At 39.5% G+C, this 18624-nt stretch overlaps 1 protein-coding gene, 1 long non-coding RNA gene and 1 other non-coding gene across 3 annotated transcripts in view; 1 reads left to right on the top strand and 2 right to left on the bottom strand.

Moving 5' to 3' along the window:
- The window catches only part of RAB38 (RAB38, member RAS oncogene family), a 55524-nt gene extending 49949 nt beyond the window's left edge, over positions 1-5575 (top strand). The window contains exon 3 of the mRNA XM_072794964.1: positions 4692-5575. Within this exon, the coding sequence (XP_072651065.1) occupies positions 4692-4844 (153 nt within the window). The 3' untranslated portion in view covers positions 4845-5575. The remainder of the gene's footprint in view (positions 1-4691) is intronic.
- On the bottom strand, positions 1490-16821 carry LOC140615126 (uncharacterized). The gene is made up of 3 exons (XR_012015796.1): positions 16699-16821; positions 2573-2662; positions 1490-1713 (listed from the first exon to the last, which is right to left on the bottom strand). It is a non-coding gene; the product is annotated as an uncharacterized lncRNA (long non-coding RNA).
- LOC140615669 (U6 spliceosomal RNA) lies at positions 10203-10309 on the bottom strand. The gene has a single exon (XR_012016152.1). It is a non-coding gene; the product is annotated as a U6 spliceosomal RNA (small nuclear RNA).
- Positions 16822-18624: the final 1803 nt, after the last annotated feature.

Raw genomic sequence — 18624 nt, 5'->3', positions numbered from 1 at the left:
AGACAATATCGTGATAACAGGTATTGATTATGTAGACCATGCCCTTGTCTGAGTATTTGTCTACATAGTTCATGTGTCCTAAATATGAATATGGATTAACTTACAATTACCTGTAAAGTAGATCTCTTAATTCCCTGTTGACAGATGAAGACACTGAGGCATGGAGTGGTTAGTCATTTTTCCAAGGTCACACAACCACAAAGTGGAGGAGCTAAGAGTTTGGCTTCATGCCCGTGCTCAGAACACTAGGTACCAGGCCTTTCTGTAGAATGAGTGCGATAAATGATCATATTTGCCCCTCTTCTAAGCTTCTGCTTTCAGTTTCTAATCTGAACTGGATATGCCATGGCAACAGCACCATGGTTCACCCAATAGGTATTTACTAAATACTTACTGATAGATGAATTGATCAGGCAGAGTGCTAAGGGTCTCTCTAGTAATGGATGTGTATCATATTGTGTTTATTGACACCTCACCTGCAGAAAGTCCTCAGTGACTCTACCTGGCCTCCTGAGCACTCGAGGCTCTGTAGTGATGTGATACCAGACACCCTTTCCAACCTCATTATATTTTTGCTGTTTATACAAACCTTGCTAGTGGTGAAGCTCAATTAAAAATGGGACTTATTTTATCATCTTTTCCTTTGTGTGTCTACTGCTTAGTGGGACTCTGAATTATATCAATTGAATGGGCTAATGAATGTCATTGAGCTGCCGTGTTGTTCATTATTCGTATGCACCACCTGAAAGCAGGCGATCCTTGGCTCTGATGCTTTCCTTTATTGACAGCCTCATCCTCCATGGTCCCGAATCCTAGTCCTAACACCAATTAGCCTTTATTAGGTGTGTTCAACTTAATGAACAACCTCAGCAGCATCATCTTATCTTTTGATAATCCAAGTAGTCCCACTACTTGGGCTTAGATTATTGTTGTCTTTCTCATAGTGCTGATGAAGTTTTATAAATTTATCCACACTTGCATTTCACTCACCTCATTAGTAGATTTTGCCAGTTTGCACATTAATGAAAGAAAACCCTATTTAAATGGCATGTTAATATATGAGTGGAGGTTTAAAAAATACTACTGACTAGTCTAACTTAATACTGGGGGCCCTTTTGAATGCTTAAAATGTGTTTTTCCTATCACATAAACATGTTTTTTTCCCCTAATGTATGAAAGAGAAAGAAACTAAGATTTATTTAGCACTGGGCCTTAACACTGCAGTAAGAACGTTTTATTTGTTTTTGCACTTGGTTTCCAAAGCAATCTTGGAAAGGAATATGGCATGGTAAGAGCCGGCTTTGATGTCAGAAAGACCTGGATGTGAGTTTTGGCCCCAACCCACTGTGTGATCTTGGGGAAGTTTTCTAATGATACCAGCAGGCCAGGTCCAAGGAGCCAGAGGGGGTCCTGTAGGACCAGCCAAGAGGGTCTTTGGCTATACATAGGATGGAAATCAAATGTGAGCCAGCATGAGGTGAAAGCAGAGTTTATTGAAGATGTTGAGAGAGCCGATATAGATGGAATGTCCAGGAGACTTGGAAAGGAAAGGAGCAAGAGTCTCGTCTTTGTTCAGGGTCTGGGGTTTTTTACTGGGGTCAGTGGTCCGGTGTACATGCCCTCTCGGGGATTCAGGAACTGGTTAGATGGAGGCCCAGGCATCATTCCTTGGAGCCGGGAGTCCTTGGTGTCAAGATGTCTAGTGCTGATGGTCTGGAACACACAAATGCTATTTTCAACTGGTCATCCTCACCTGCTCCTACCTTAGATGTTATCTATTCTAGAGAAGTCATCAACTCCTTGTCTGTTACAAGGAGGACGTATGCTATATGCATTTTGAGGCACTTGTAAAGTGGGGTGGGGTTGCAGGTCTTATCAACAATAGAAGCAGGGAAAGGAGCAAAAAGTAGATATTTACGGAGTCCTTTAGTTTCCCTGTCTCATTAATCTACCTAAACTTAAGTTTTCTTATCTATAAACAGACATAATAATATCTTGTGTTCAATATTTGAGGTGAGATTTTGTTGCCTCCTTCCCTACACACAAGCAATAGCCAAATGGGAACCCAAGTGTTGGTTTATTGATGGCTTGGCGAGCACCTAAAAACCAGTCAGAAGTAGGGCTTCCTCAATGAGATGTGCTGGCCCATGAAGCCAAAATCTGGAAAGCTGTGTGAGGCTACCCAATAGCACTTTCTTAAAATTGGAGATAGCAGAAGACCTGGATCAGGCTTCTAATTGTTCACGTAAACAAGTGGCTGGGTGCAAAAGCAGATGTTGAGCTGGGTCTCTCCCAAAGAGCGGGGCCCCATCTAAGTCAGATTACTTTCTGAGAGGAGATAGTTCAGGTGTGACCCCTGGGCATGACACCAGGCAGAGGAAGAGTGGCAGAAGGCATGCTGAGAGTGGGCAATGACTTGAAGGCACAGTAATCCACTCAGCAAGGAACAAGGCTAGAGGAAGCCGATCTCTGTGGACCGGCTTCCATGGAATGAGGCACATACTTGAGCTAAAGCTAACAAAGCCCAGCCTAACAATAACAACAAAATCAGTAAGAAAAAACAAACTCTTACCTTATATGGCTTTAACTGGAATTAAGTAAGATTATGTGTATAAAGTGCCCAGCGTGTACATATTGTGCAGGCATCAATGACTACTATACCCTGTAAGGAGAAGCAGTTTTTCATTAAGTAAGTATTGTCATCAAGACCATTGTATAGGGATCCCTGGGTGGCTCAGCGGTTTGGTGCCAGCCTTTGGCCCAGGGCGCGATCCTGGAGTCCCAGGATCGAGTCCCATGTCGGGCTCCCTGCATGGAGCCTGCTTCTCCCTCCTCCTGTGTCTCTGCCTCTCTCTCTCTCTCTGTCTATCATAAATAAATAATAAATAAATAAATAATAAATCTTAAAAAAAAAAAAGACCATTGTATAGTTGAGGAATGGGAGGCTCAGAGACATGAATTCTGGCCTGAAATAAAAACCAACAACAATGAGAACATTATAAACAAGCAAAAAAAAAAAAAAAAAAGCAACCAGAATTTTACCTTGTTTTATACTTAGAAAAAGTATTTTCACTAAGGCTCTGTAAATAAGAGAAAATAATCAGTCTGTTTCCTGGAACTCCAAAAATTTCCTTAAACTTTGGTCACAGGTGAACTCAGGATTGGGCTTGAAAGATGGGGAACATGCTAATGAATATTTACATCAACTGCCATTAGCCATAGGTAACATTTGCAAACGATCACTACCTCTTACATTTTCCATGAGGTATGACTTTTTGCAGTGATCTCAAAATATATCAACAAACATGACACACATACAAAATTCAGAGATAAGTAGTTATACTTCAGGCCAGACAAGGCCTTGTAGTAAAATAATTTGATAAGAAAATCCTTATCTCTTTACATTGACTATGAGGAAACACTCAGAGAAGTTCTACACATTTGACTTTACTGCAGATCCAGGTTTTTTGTTTAGTATGCCAGTAGTAAATATTCTGTATTGCTCAGTTTTCTGATTAGCAGGAACGATTTAATCTGGAAGAACTGAATAAGCAATGTATTTTTTAAAAAGATTATTATTTGTTTTAGAGAGAGAGAGCACAAGTGGGAGGGGCAGAGGGAGAGGGAGAGAGAATCTCAAGCAGCCTCCATACTGAGCATGGATCCCAAAGTAGGTCTTGATTTCACCATCTTGAGATCATGACCTGAGCTGAAACCAAGAGTTGGACAATTAAGTGACTAAGCCACCCAGGCATCTCCATAAACAATGTATTTTAGATTTAAATGTTTGCTCCATATTTTCCCCAGATTGAAGTTTATTTTATTCTTGAACACATACTGAAATTTCTGGTTTCATGTTTTCCTTTGAAGAGTTCTATCCACCTGGATTGTCTAGGTAATATCACAGTAATGACCTTAAATCTCAGTGGCTTGGAACAACAAGGTCATAATTCTGACTCTGCTACATACATCATCATGAGATACTTGTCTCCTCTTGACCCTCATTCATAGACCCAGGTCAAGAGCATTTCCATCTCTGTGCTTCCATGATTGCAGAAGCAGGGAGAAAAGATTGACGAAAGAAGCACTGCCTTTTATTCCATCTATATGAAAGTGAGCCACATCTTCCCTCACATTCCATCGTCTGATGAAAGTCACATGTCCATGAGTAACTTCAAAGAGGTCAGAGCAGCGTGCTCCTACTGTTTGATTGAAAGGCAGACAGCCAGAAAATACTTGTGAAATCACTATTGACCACTATAGGAGGTGTCTTATTATTCCTATTTCTTATCAAGGTCACAAAAATAGTATGTGGCAGTGGGCAATTATGAACCAAAGTCAGACTGAAGACACATACGTGTCTTACATGTGACACTATAGTGTGTAAGAGTATGTGAAAACAAGAAAATTGCCCTCTAAGTTAAATCCAACATATTAAAAGTAAGTGAGCCTGTTAAACACTTTCTCCTAAGGGACAAAACAAATATGTTTGCTTTTGTGAAGGACTGAAAAGGAAAGTTCTTCGAAGGAATGAGAGTGTGGAGAATAGAAAGAGGATGCATGGGTAGGATATAGAAGAGGTATTCCAATGAATTACCAAAAATACCGCCCTTTGTCACACATAGGACCCTGCTCCAGAATTATTTTAGTATATTGATAAGAAAAGTTGTTTTTTTTTTTTCCCCCTACAGGAGAATATCAACATTGATGAAGCCTCCAGATGCCTGGTGAAACATATACTTGCAAACGAGTGTGACCTAATGGAGTCCATTGAGCCAGACATCGTGAAGCCCCACCTCACATCGCCCAAGATTGTCAGCTGCTCCAGCTGTGCTAAATCCTAGTAGGCTTCTTCACTGGCATCTGACAGAAATAATCCCATTATCTCACGTCTTCATTCTTAGCAATTTGTGTAAATGTCAAGATAGGGATACACATGTCGCAAGCCAAAGATCTATGCCTATACCTTTCCTATAAGAGAGAAAAAAAGCAAGTGTTCTTTTTTATGTTTTTTCCAACACCAGCACAGTGTTTACAGGCTTGTTAAATATTTAGTCTGTTACAAAATTCTGTCTTGTAGCTGACCACAATTCTGCAAGGCCAGCATCAGCCCTGTTACTTGCTTCTTGGAATCAGCCAAGGCCTCAGGTCTTAAAGAGAAAGGGGAGAAGAGCAGTCTAGCTGTCAAGTTAAGCACTGGCTCTCACTTTGCCCCTGATGCCTTTGTCCAGACTCCAATACATTCTCTGCTGGGCTGACAGGCCTATTAAGTAGAAACAACTTTTTTCTCCAGAGATGACCTCCATTTTCAACAGACCTAAGAGTCATTTCCTATTTAGCCCTTTAGAGTCAGTACACAGGTTTCCTGAGCTTTTATGGCTTTTATTGTCACTTGTGATGCCCTAAATGTTGTTTAACTGAAAACTTATGAAAAGACCTGCCTCCATATGTGCCTTTCTGTTAGCTTTCTTTGATTCCAGCTGTGGGACTCTTCTGTTCATGTAATATATATTATATATATTTTCACAAGTGGAAAATAAGACATTAAAAGATGCTGTTTCCCTATTTCTGAAAAGGCTGTGTCTTAGTATTGTGATTTTTTTTCTTTTTGACTATGTATCCATGGTTCTCAAGACCCATTTCTAAAATTCTGTTTTGAAAACAGGATGAGAAACATACACTTAAAGGAACTTCTGGGCACTATTATACTGAGATGAGTCTGTCTATTGTTCATATCAACATTTAGGCCAAGCAGTGTATCCATATTTTCTTGGTTAGGCAGAGGAATATATTCTCATATATTCTCATCAAGAAAGGTACCAAATCAATCAACATGCAAAGAAACAAAACAGATATCATAATGTTTTGGTTTACACAATGGATATGGTGCTGATATGCTGTGGGTAGCTACTACTTTTTAATGGCATTGAATGGCAGCACTGAGGGGTGCCTGGGTGGGTCAGTGGGTTTAGCGTCTGATTCTTATTTCAGCTCAGGTCATGATCTCAGGGTCATGACATAGAGCCCCACATAGGACTCCACACTGAGCGTGGAGCCTGCTTGGTATTTTCTCTCTCCCTCTTCCTCTGCCCTCTTCCCACTCACACTTACAGTCTCTCTCTCTCTCTCTCTCTCTCTCTCATTCTCAAAAAAAAAAAAAAAAAAAAGAATGGCAGCACTGACATTCGTAATATGCTCATGGAGCTTTATCTTTTGTAACAGATGTTTTGAGCGTCCTGCCCAAATATTATCTTGGCATTCCCTGTTTCTATAAGCACCAACCACTCAGCCTCTTACTATGAATGTTTGTGACCCCATTCCCAGAGGGCATTCTCTGGCCTCTGGAGCACTTGACACATGAGGCAGGCAGGTGAGAAATTCCAGGAGTTAATGTCTCTCAACCAATGGTAACAGGAGTTGAGGGATGACTACCCTAGGTTCCTTGCTCCTCAGGAACATTGTTCTGAGGCATGCTTTATGAAGCCTTACAGAAGTTCCCAGTGGGATGAAGCCCCTGGTTCTCATAGGGGAAATCTTCCATCTGACTCATCCTGCATGAGCTTCCTTTTCTTTTTTCCTCACTTCTCTACTCCTCTACTGGTCCATCCTGGGTTCACTTCCCAAATAAACTACTTTTACTCAAGTCCTTGTTTCAGGGTCTTATGGGGAAATCCAACCCCAGCATAATAAGTTAGCTGGGACTAAGATGACCCAAGAAGCAGATTCTCAACACCAGCTTCTTGAACTGAATCATTCAGCAGCTAGGTGGTACTAAGGACCACTTTGCTGATAAACAACATGGTGGAGCTAATCCCTAACAAACTGTATGTAGCAACATAATTACTAAGACTGTCATCAAGTGGATTAGGATAGAATATAGATAGAAGGGGGATACCTGGGCGGCTCAGCGGTTGGCCGTCTACCTTCAGCCCAGGGCGTGATCCTGGAGACCCAGGATCGAGTCCCACATTGGGCTCCCTGCATGGAGCCTGCTTCTCCCTCTGCCTCTGCCTGTGTCTCTGCCTCTCTCTGTGTGTCTTTCATGAATAAATAAATAAAATCTTAAAAAATATATATAGATGGAAGGAAAGTCTATTGTTCTTGTCTTTGAAAGACATGAGATTATGGAGTTGGCTAACTTCCAGAAACTCTGTAGGAGGAAACGTTACAGTCTTGAGTCAGCCAACACTCATCTCAGGATTTGGTGTAGAAGTTCGAAGACCTCCAAACAATCAAAGTGATCCTCATTTCCTTCTGCTATAGGATAGAGAGGATGGATGCTAAAAATCAGGCCTCAGATCTGATTTTAGGAGAAGCAGAGTTTTAAAGGAGACTCCCTACACAGAGCTAGCAAGTCTCCTCCACTAAAATGAGAATTCTTTTAGGAAAGGAGTCAGACACTGAATATAGGAGGAGATATTTGGATAGATACTCTTAGGAGTCTTGGCCCCAAAGATGTTTCTGAAATGAGGCCCAGAAAAAAAAGACCCTTGCCCATTCCTAGGGGAGAAAAGTCACTTGCCACATGAATGCTCCACCTGAATAGGATGTTTTATAAAGTGATACTTTTCCTTCTCGAGTTCTGCTACCAACTGCCCTCATTGCTTCTGGACAAATAACTAGGATCAGGTCTCACTATGAACTGAGTAGAAAAATATGTTCTATGTTGCAGGGTAAAATGGATTATTAATCAAATGAACTATAGGACCTGGCTAATAAGTACTGGTAGGAATCTGGAGAATGTTCTTGATTTGGTCTTGAGATGCAATCAGGGAGGACAGAATGTAGCACAAGATGATAGATAATCTGTTTCTAGGAGAGCACTCCTTAATGAGTTAATTTTTAACATTCTGGCAAGTAAACCTGGAACTGATCCCAATGTGCTACTAGAATAGCTCTTTGAAGCTTGGAAACAATGTTGGCCCAAAATAAATGATGTGGAGATGCCAGAACTACCTTGGCAAAGTATTAGAAGAGAGTTCCAAGGTCTCAGAGAGGTGGGCATATTATAATGTATTTATTTTGTGATATCAGATAAACTACCAACTGATTATGTTCCTCAGGAAAGCCCATAGACACTCCCTTCACTAAAACAATAAGAAGTGTCCGCCAGAAAGGGATACCAGCATCAATGAGAAGCTCAGTGGTCACTCTTCTCTGTACCAGATTTGAGACTGTAAATATGTTGCTGTGTTTCACTGGGAATGACACCAATGTGGTTAAATTCAGTAGGTGGTACTACTTTTAGATGATGTTAGTATATTTAGTGCTAGGTCCTGAATAGCTAGCATCAAAGGTGGAAGTGGGAGTGAAGCCTCCTACCATCACTTTAAAGAATCAACTTAAGAAAGCAAGCTTCCCCTTGTTGCAACTCCGGGTTCTGCAGAGTTAGAGGTCTTGATAATTCTACCAGGGGACACAGTAAGGGCTCTGCTAACTCTATAGCTTCAGCTGCTGCCTGATTATTTTTGGCTCCTCGTGCCTACAGGCCTGTTGTTGGAGAAGGCTGTTAGCACACAGGCAGGGGTAATTCATCCCGATTACCAAGAGGATACAGTTGCTGCTAAATAATGAAACAGGAGGAGTCTGACTAGAAATCATGGCACTCGTTGGGGTGCCTCTTGATGCTTCCATGCCTAGTGAGAACTGAAAGGGCAATTGCAGTGATAGCATCTTGCTGAGGACGAGCAACCCGGGACTCATACTCTTAGAAATAAAACTCTTGAGATTTTGCCCCACAGGGTGACCCTAGCCTAGGAGCAGGTTGGTCAGGGGAATGGAAGTGGTAAAGGAGGGAAATGCGGAATATCAATTCTCGCCTCAAGATTGACTACAGCAGTGGAGACTAGCTTGTCCTACCAACCCTTGTTCTAAGTTCTCTATTTCTCTCTCTCTCCCTTTTGGAATTATGACCAAGAAGTTCCTTTAAAAAATCAATGAAAGGGGGACGCCTGGGTGGCTCAGCGGTTGAGCATCTACCTTTGGCCCAGGGCATGATCCTGGAGACCCAGGATCAAGTCCCACATTGGGCTCCCTGCATGGAGCCTGCTTCTCCCTCTGCCCATCTCTCTCTCTCTCTCTCTCTCTCTTTCTCTCTCTGTGTGTGTCTCATGAATAAATAAATAAATATTTTTAAAAATCAGTGAAAGGACAGACTGAACTTAACTTGTGGCATAAATGAATCTGAGAAAGGAAGACATGGACTATGGTAGTGAGACAATAGTGAGGAAATGCCCACACCCCCTCAGCACCATGCTTCCAATCGCAGTCCCCTGCATCTCTGCTTATAAGCATTCCACGGATGCATGGGGTGTGTCTGTCTTGCACATTGGACAGACCAGAGTGCTACAAAGTTAGCACCCCCAGGAACAGTCTCATCTGAGGCTGACATACAGGGAAGTAAGTTCTTCAGCATCCTCCCCTCCTCAGGTGGAATAAATCTGAATCTCATGCTATGAACGCTCAGAGGTCCCCCTGGGACTGAGGCAAGGTTTCACACAGTGGTAACTTGCTCATTATCACAACCCTTTTGCTTTCCTTTCCTTGCCTGTCCTACTTCTCTACTCCTCTGCCAGTGCTTCCAAGGATCATCTCCCAATTAAGAGATTCTCATTTTTTAAAAAAAATTATTATTTATTTATGTATTTATTTATCAGAGAGAGAGAAAAAGAGTACAAGTGGAGGGAGGGAGAGGGACAAGCAGACTCTGAGTTGAGCAGAGAGCCCAACTTGGGGCTGGATCTCACCATCCTGAGATCATGACCTGAGCTGAAATTATGAGTTGGTTGCTTAACTGACTGAGCCACCCAGGCACCCCAAGGGATTTTCATTTTTGATTGAGCTTCAACTGCTAATAGTTCTTAAAACATCAGAGCATCCAGGCAACAATTTTTCATTACCATGGAATCTCTAATTCACTGTTTTTCTTTCTAAACATCCACTGAACTGTGGTGTCTAAAATATGCGTGGTAAGATTAGAATGGCCTTCTAACCCTAATCCACCGCAGAAAATTGTTATTTTCATGGTCTTCAAAACGAATATCCATTGATTTATTGATTTCCTTACTCCCTCAACTAATATTTGTTGGATAATGACTCAGCTCCCAGGATTTGGCTAGGTATTTTTCTGGAGATACAAATGACTAAATCATGGTCTCAGATCTTTTTAAAAACATTTTTTTGCAAGAAGATCCTATCATCTTTAATATATGAAACACTTCACGAATTTGCATGTCATCCCTGCACAGAGGCCATACTAATCTTCTCTGTATCCTTCCAATTTTAGTATATGTGCTGCCGAGGCAAGCACTATGCTCTCAGACCTTAAGATAGCAACTCAAATATGTAAATAATTTACCACGTATCAAGAGAGAGGTCAGACGTCCAAACTAAGATATCTCTTCCAAAAACATAAGTTGGTTTTAAATCAGGAAAAAAAAACAAAAAAAAACAAAAAAATAAAAAATAATAAAAAAAATAAAAAAAATAAATCAGGGACCACAGCTCCAATTGTGTTTAAGGAAATTGAACATATGTGCCTACAGTTTTCTTCCTAAAACACCAGGATCTAGGCACACAAGACTATTGTGTTCAGCTAGCACTTCCTGATGTTAACAATATCCTTTGCCCCCTTTTTTTTTTTTTTTGGCCTGGAAACCCTACTCATTCTTCAAGGACCAGCATAATGGCACGGCCTTGTAGCCTTGTAGGCCACTGTACGTAATTCAAATCTCTTTCCACACTTGCTTAGCTCTTGACCATTATCACTCACATGCTGCATTATGGTGATATGTTAACTGTTATTTATAAAATACATACTATGGGAGAGTCACTGATATGTAAGCTTTCCTTTATTATGTCATTTAATCCTCATGGCTGCCCTACATGGAATTACTCATCTCCTCTCTTATATATGTAGAAATTGAAGGACAGAGATACTGAGCAACTTGCCAAAACTCACACAGCTACAGACGGGCAAGGCAAGCCTTCCAACCCAGGGAGCCCAATCGCAATGTCCCTGCTTTTAAGCATTATGCTGAACTATCTCCTCTTAGCCAGTCCAGGAAATGCTAACAGGGCTTACCATATGCCAGACACTGCTAAGCACCTCTCTTACCTATCAGGAGAGGTGGTGTCCTCTTGTGATAATATGTGAAAAACCCTTAGCACAGCACCTAAACTATAGCAAGTAATTGATACATATGGTTATTATGATACTATTCTGTATGCTTAGTTATTTATTAAATCCAAGTAGTGCAAATAAAACAGATAAAAAATGGCATCGATTTTTGGAGGTATCAAAATTAGGACAATACCAAATCTATAGAGATAGAAAGTAGATTCATTGTTGCCCAGGCGTAAGGGGATTAGGTGTGGCTGCTAAAGGTTTACTTTTGTGGGTGACGGTAACATTCTAAAATTGATTGAGGTAAGGCTCGTACAATGATGTGAATTTACAAAAATCCATTGAATGGCGTACTTGAAATAGGTGAATTGTATGGTATGCAAGTAAATAATAAAGTTGTAATAAAAAACGAGGGCCATAGGAGAAAGCGGTATGTGGTTATTACCTCCCTCAGTGCATTATCTTGTGCCTCCATGGAGAATCATCCTGCTCTTATTCCCTAGGAAGGAATCCTTTACCACCACTGGCATCTGTCCGGTGAGTCATCACTGCCAAATTCATGACTTACTCTCAGATGTCAGAACTAGTGTTATACCTGGATTTGGATTTGGCTGCATCCGAGCCGTTTCAGTGTGAAAATAGCCTTCGTTTTCTGGGCTCCCTGGGGAACAGAATATTCCCCAACACTAGAAGAGAAAAGAGTGTGAGACATCCCAACAAAAAGAGGTCAGAGGTGAGGATGGACTAAGCTTAACTAACTCTCAAAGATGAGGACAAAATCTGTCTGGGAAGTGTGGATGCACTATCTCCCTGCCTAGATTAATCTGAAAATTTCCATTTCAACAAACCAACTTATTTTGTTCCATTGTATTGATTTTCAGAATATGAATCCCCAGGCCCAGGCCTTAGTATTTTCCTAAGTGCAATGTACTCCTTCAAACTGTAATTAATGATAGACATAAGACTCTGGAATTCAAATTTCTAACTGGCCCAGATTATGCTTTCTATTAGAACAAAATGTTCTTATAAATGGGCTTAACGGAACCTTATGAGAGAGGGGCTTTTTTTTTTTTCATATGTGAAATATCAAAGCATTCTATTACTTGTAATACAATACATTGTTTTCTGTTTTTGATTGGACTGCACTTTTAAGAAGTTACCTATTCAGACGTAGAGCATCAGTCAATTTGCATTCCCTGAACTTCATCAAACAGCTATCAAGTGACTGCTCTGAATAAGAGCTCTACAAAATGCATAGTGCTACTATATGCTAGTTTCTTTCCTTTTTCTGTGATAGTTGTTGTCATGGAAACATGAGGACTAAGAGTCATGGGTCCCTGCTCTTTGCTATTTTCTTAAGGAGATGGGGATGGGTTAACAAGACAGGCAAAATATATGGTTACAGAACAAAAAAAGAAGGTCATTTCTGTCTCTACCACATAACATTCTTAGTTTTTATCTTGTTATTATAATAAATGTTAATAGTTATTGCTCAGGTCTTATATCTTTTCCAAACAAAATGCCATTTCATCATCATGATCTCCCCTACTGGGGTGGTGGGTGATTTCACAATTTACAGATAAGAAAACAGAATGGTAGAGAACAATGTCCACACATATTATATGATTCTGCGCAGGAGTCTTAGGATATCATCTGCCCATTTGGCCACAGTGGGTTAATCAGAGTACTTTATCCTTCCTGGCTAAAGTAAGAGATCTAGGACTGGGCTAGTGATTCAACTGAACCATTCAAAGTTCTCTCATATGTCTTCCCCTCCAAAGCTTTAAGAAAGAGGTCCATGGAAAACTGTCATAATTTTCTCACACCACGGGATGTGTGACAGATGAGCACATGCCAATAAGGATGAAGAGCCAAGAATGAGAGAAAGGAGAGCAGGAAGAAACGAAAGCCCTATTTGAGTCCCTCAGTCCATTTATGCCTGAATCCTGAATTAACCTTTAACTTTGCAGTTGTGTGATGCAATAAATTCCTCTTTGATTTCTTTGTTCATCTCTTCAGGGAAGATTGAGTTGATTTTCTGCCGCTTGTAACTCAGATGCCACATGGTCATTAAAAGTGGAGCTATTGATGTTGAATATCTTTTCATGTGTCTGTTGGCCATCTGTGTGTCTTCTTTAGAAGAATGTCCATTGAGGTCCTTTGCCCATTTAAAAAATTGGATTATTTGTGTTTTCAATTGTATAAGTTCTTTACATATTTTGGATATTAACCCCATATCAGATATATCATTTGCAAATATCCTTTCCCATTTAGTAGGTTGCCTTTTCGTTTTGTTGATGGCTTCCTCCACTGTGTAAATGCTTTTTATTTTGATGTAGTCCTGATAGTTTAATTTTGCTTTCTTTCCCAGAGGAAATGAATATAGAAAAATGTTTCTATGGCTTATGACAAAGAAAGTATTGCCTATGTTTCCTTCTATATATGGTTTCAGGTCTCGCATTTAGCTCTTTAATCTAATCTTGAGTTTATTTTTTTGTGTATAGTGAAAAGAAAGTGGTCTAGTTTCATTCTTTTACATGTAACTGTCCAGTTTTCCCAACTTCATTTGTTGAAGAGGCTTTTTCCCATCATATATTTTTGCTTCCTTTGTTGTAGATTAATTTACCATATAATCATGAGTTTGTTTCTGGACTCTCTATTCTGTTCCATTTATCTATGTATCTATTTTTATGCCAATACTATATTGTTTCCATTACTACAGCTTTGTAGTATAACTTGTAATCTGGGATTGTAATACCTCCAGCTTTCTTTTTCTTTCTTAAAATTGTTTTGGCTACTCATCACTAATTATCAGGGAAATGCAAATTAAAACCACAACAAGATGTCACTTTACACCTGTCAGAATGGCTAAATCAAAAACACAAGAAACAACAAATGTTGGCAAGGTTGTAGAGAACAAGGAATCCTCGTGCACTATTGGTAGGAATGCAAAACTGATGTAGCCACTGTGGAAAACAGCGTGGAGTTTCCTCAAAAAATTAAAAAAAGAATTACCATATGATTCCAGTAATTCCACTACTGGATAGTTACCCAAAGAAAATGAAAACACTAATTTAAAAAGATATGTGCAACTGCATGTTTATTGCAGCATTATTTACAATGGCCAAATTATAGAAGCAACCTAAATGTCCATTGGTAGATGAATGGGTACAGAAGACGTGGTATATTTTTATAATGGAATATTATTCATGCTGTAAGAAAGAATGAAATCTTGCCATTTGCAACAATATGGATGGAATTAGTATAATGCTAAGTGAAATAAGTCAGTCAGAAAAAGACAAATGCCATATAATCTCACTCATATGTAGATTTAATAAAATAATAAATGAGCAAACAAAGGAAAAGAGGAAACAAAAATAACAACAACAATAAAACCAGACTCTTAAATCCAGAAAACAAAGGGGCCAGAGTGGAGATGGATGGGGAGATGGGTGAAATAGATGGAGGAGATTAAGAATATACTTATCATCAAGAAATGTACAGAATTGTTAAATCATACTGTATACCTAAAACTAATATAACACCGTGTGTTAATTATATTTAATTTTAAAAACGAGAGTTAAGACTTTTACCCAATGTGTCTGTGTACATGGTCCTCCTGGTCCATGTTCTTGACCATAAGGTTTATTTATAAATAATAACAGCTTCCACTTAAATGGAAGACTCTTACAGGCATTGAAAACTTTACTTCAAATATTCTTCTGCTAGGGAAATGTGTAAAGACACAGTTGATAGAAGAACCGGTGCTTTATGCTAATAATAACTAAACAGTCAGTATCCCCAAAATAAATAGATAAATAGTGACAAGAGGCTTACGGAATAAAAATAAAGCACATAAATACTTGTGGGGACTAGGTGATATTGTGAAATTACTGTAGAGGAAGTTCTAATAGACACATCATACCACATGTTGTATTTAAATTAACATTTAAAAATTAATATAAAAAATGCTCTAACCAGATGGTGTTTGCCTATAAAAATCAGGAAGCAGTTATTCTTAAAAGTCCACAAAGTATGATCTGGGAATCTCTCTTTCAGAAAGAAAAAATAGTGAGCAGAATCATAGAAGGATGGAAAATAAAAGACTTGTGAAAGCATAATTGGGGTCAGAGAATCTCCCCAAAGAAACATGAGAAGGAATTGGATAAACACCTTAAATACTGATTAATTTTAACAGAAATGATATTCAACTATAATCTTTGGCAAAAGAAACAAAGTGAGAGAACGAAATTTAAGCTACGTTTAGAAATGCTTTGTTTGACATAAGTACACAAAGATCTACAGTGAGGCTATGGGGGACACAATCACTTGAATATGACAAGAGAACGAAAGATTGCTCAACCACAGGTACTGAAAAATCCTCATAGTGAATTATTATTTAAAATACCATTTAGGGGATCCCTGGGTGGCTCAGCGGTTTGGCGCCTGCCTTTAGCCCAGGGCGCAATCCTGGGGTCCTGGGATCGAGTCCCATGTTGGGCTCCCGGCATGGAGCCTGCTTCTCCCTCCTCCTGTGTCTCTGCCTCTCTCTCTCTCTGTCTATCATAAATAAATAAGTAAATCTTTAAAAAAAATAAATAAAATAAAATACCATTTATTTGGTACCTACTTTGTGCCAAAGATGTACAATATGCTACTTAATCTCGATAGCAAGAGAGATATTTAGAGACCCTCCAAAGGTCACAGAACTAGCAAGTGACAGAATCAGTCCTCAAACTCCAGACTACCTTACTCAAAATACTTTATTTTCAATATGTCTCCATGTGGCCATATTTTATATTACTATAGATTCGGATGGCACCGATTTTTAAGTTGTGTATTTATTTCGTGCATATTGGTTAAGGTTCAGTAAAGAAACAGACATTATTCAGTAAGTTGAGCAGGGAACATTTAACATTAGGAATTATTAATTAGCAAAAACAAATTAATTATGAAGAGAGAAAGAACTTTACAGGAATAGCAGGTGTAGGGAAAAGCCACCACTTCTGTGGCTGAAGGAGAGCATCCAAAGAATGAAAATGCTTGTCAGAGCCTGCCCACTTCCCACCCACTTTGTTGCAGAAGGTATTGCTGAGGCCCATTGGATGGTGGAATCGTTCACTTGGGTGCCTCATGCCTTGGCTGATGAGCAGAAAACCACTTGCTGGGCAGTTGCTTGATGGTGCCCCACTGAAGCTCTCTGGAGGGTGTGCACCTGTAGGTCTCCATTATTGCCAGTGCCTCTGGCAAGAAACCTGTCTGCTGGTAGGAAGATGGCCTCTGGCAGCAGTGGTTCTAGATAAAAACAATCCCCTCCTTCCTACAGTATTCCTCTAGCACCCTGCACTGGCAAAGCCTTTATACTGTGCCTGCTGGAAAAGGAGAAATGTTTGTAGCGTCCAGCTGTAGAATCAAAAAAGAGGATGGGTTTGGAAAAGAGGATGGGTTTGGAACACAGAGGCAATAAATGGATAACTGGCAAAGTGTATTAATTAGGATAAGTCATAATAACTGTGGAAACAAATAACTACAAACCATTAGTGACAACATAATGAAGGATCACTTCTACATACGTTTAAGTGGTGATCTGGTCGCAGGTAACTATAAAATGCTACCCTTCTACAAGCAGAAATTCAACTATTTTGGCTTCTTCCCTTATGTGGCTCCACCACTTTGCAGTCCTTTGTTTCTGGATGTACAGTAGGAGAAAGAAAGAGAGAACATAAAAGACTGAGGAGCATACTTTAAAGCCAATCCTATAACATTTGCGCACAGTGAACTGACCAGAGCTTACAACCTTCCACCTCGTTGTGGCTTGGAAATGTACTGCAGGAAAATGAAATGGACAGTAAACAGGTAGCCTTATTTCTGCCCCACTAGATTTCAAATACTTGGTCTATTATTACTGTTAAGCAAGTTATTATATCTCTGAGTCTTAAATAACTCATCTTTAATATAAAAATAATAAATTAACCTCCAAGTAATGCTGTGGGATTTAAAGAAATATAAAGCATTAGCCAATTTATAAATATTCAATAAGTATGAGATGCCTTAAATCAATGATTATCAAAAGTGAAAGAGGAAATGGATACGTATTAAAATCTCAAAGCGGTGATGACAAGAGGGAAGATATTCAATCTTATAGTTCTATGTATGGAAAACTAAAATGCCTAATATTTTCATGATACAAATCTCAGACGATTTAAAAATCTTCTGTGGATGGGATATGTAGAAGTTAATTGCACAGGATGGATTTGCAACAGAGGGTCATGGCTGATGGGAGTAAAATGTAGAAGGTACAAAGGTGCTAGGTGAAATGACATATCAGAATCTGGTGTGTGTGTGAGAGTAAAAGAGGGTGGAAAGAGCAGAGAGTGCTGATTTAGTTCTGATTAAAAGGAGCATGTTTGAGGCACCTTGGTGACTTAGTTAAGCATCCGACTCTTGATGTCAGCTAAGGTCTCCCATCTCAGGGTCATAAGTCCAAGCCCCACGTTGGGTTCCTTGCTGGGCGTGTAGCCTATTTAAAGAGGGGGATGGGTTAAGAGAGGTTGAGAACCACTGCTATAAATGCTTGTTAGGTATCTACAGTAGTCCCTGCCTTATCTGCAGTTTCAGTTATGCCCTGGTCTGGAAGCAGATATCCTCCTTCTAACGGTGGTGGGGTCAATAGTAGCCTAACCCTGCTTCATAATACTTACGTCCCTCACTTCGCTTCATGTCATCACATGGGGATTTTATCATCTCACCTCATCACAAGAGGGGTCAGTACAGTGCAAGAAGATATTTTAAGACAGAGAAACTGCATTCACATAACTTTATTTACAGTATATTGTTACAATTGTTTTATTATTATTGTCGATCTCTTACTATGTCTAATTTATAAATTAAACTTTAACATAGGAATATATGTATAGGATAAAACAGTACATATGGGTTTCTCACTTCTGGCATCCACTGTGGGTTTGGGAACCTATTGTGGCAGGTAAGGGAGAAACTACTGAAATTTATTTGAAGCATTTAGAAGAGTCCCTAGAATCTTGAACTGAGTATGTGCTGTTATTATTCTGATATGAATTAAAATTCAAATTATCACAAGGCAAGACAATTTCACATATCCCTATGTGCCAAGGGTTTTTCTGTAGCAACCATACTTTTAGAGAAATTAGATCTGACACTCTTATCCTAAGAGAATGTCAAGCACTCTAAGTGTTGGAGGATGTTCATGTGGCATATTTTAACATATGCTCTCATTCATTAAGCTCCCTTGAAAGGGAGCCCACTGTGGTGTATGTATGTATATGTATGCACACATGCACCCCCCCCCCATATTGTCTTTTAATTCTACTATGCTCTTACTTTGGGTTAGTTTACTCTCTTCAGGACATTCTAATCCATAGCAATGGAATGTTAATATAATTAAAGTAGAATTCCCACCTGTGTCCATTTTAAGTTCTCTTCCTTCTTTTGATTTTGGAATAACACACAAAGAAGGCCTC

Source organism: Canis lupus, chromosome 23 (genome assembly GCF_048164855.1).
Source record: "Canis lupus baileyi chromosome 23, mCanLup2.hap1, whole genome shotgun sequence".
Classification (NCBI taxonomy): domain Eukaryota; kingdom Metazoa; phylum Chordata; class Mammalia; order Carnivora; family Canidae; genus Canis; species Canis lupus.
The sequence above is the reverse complement of the archived record's forward strand: the minus strand, read 5'-3'. Positions and strand labels throughout refer to the sequence as shown.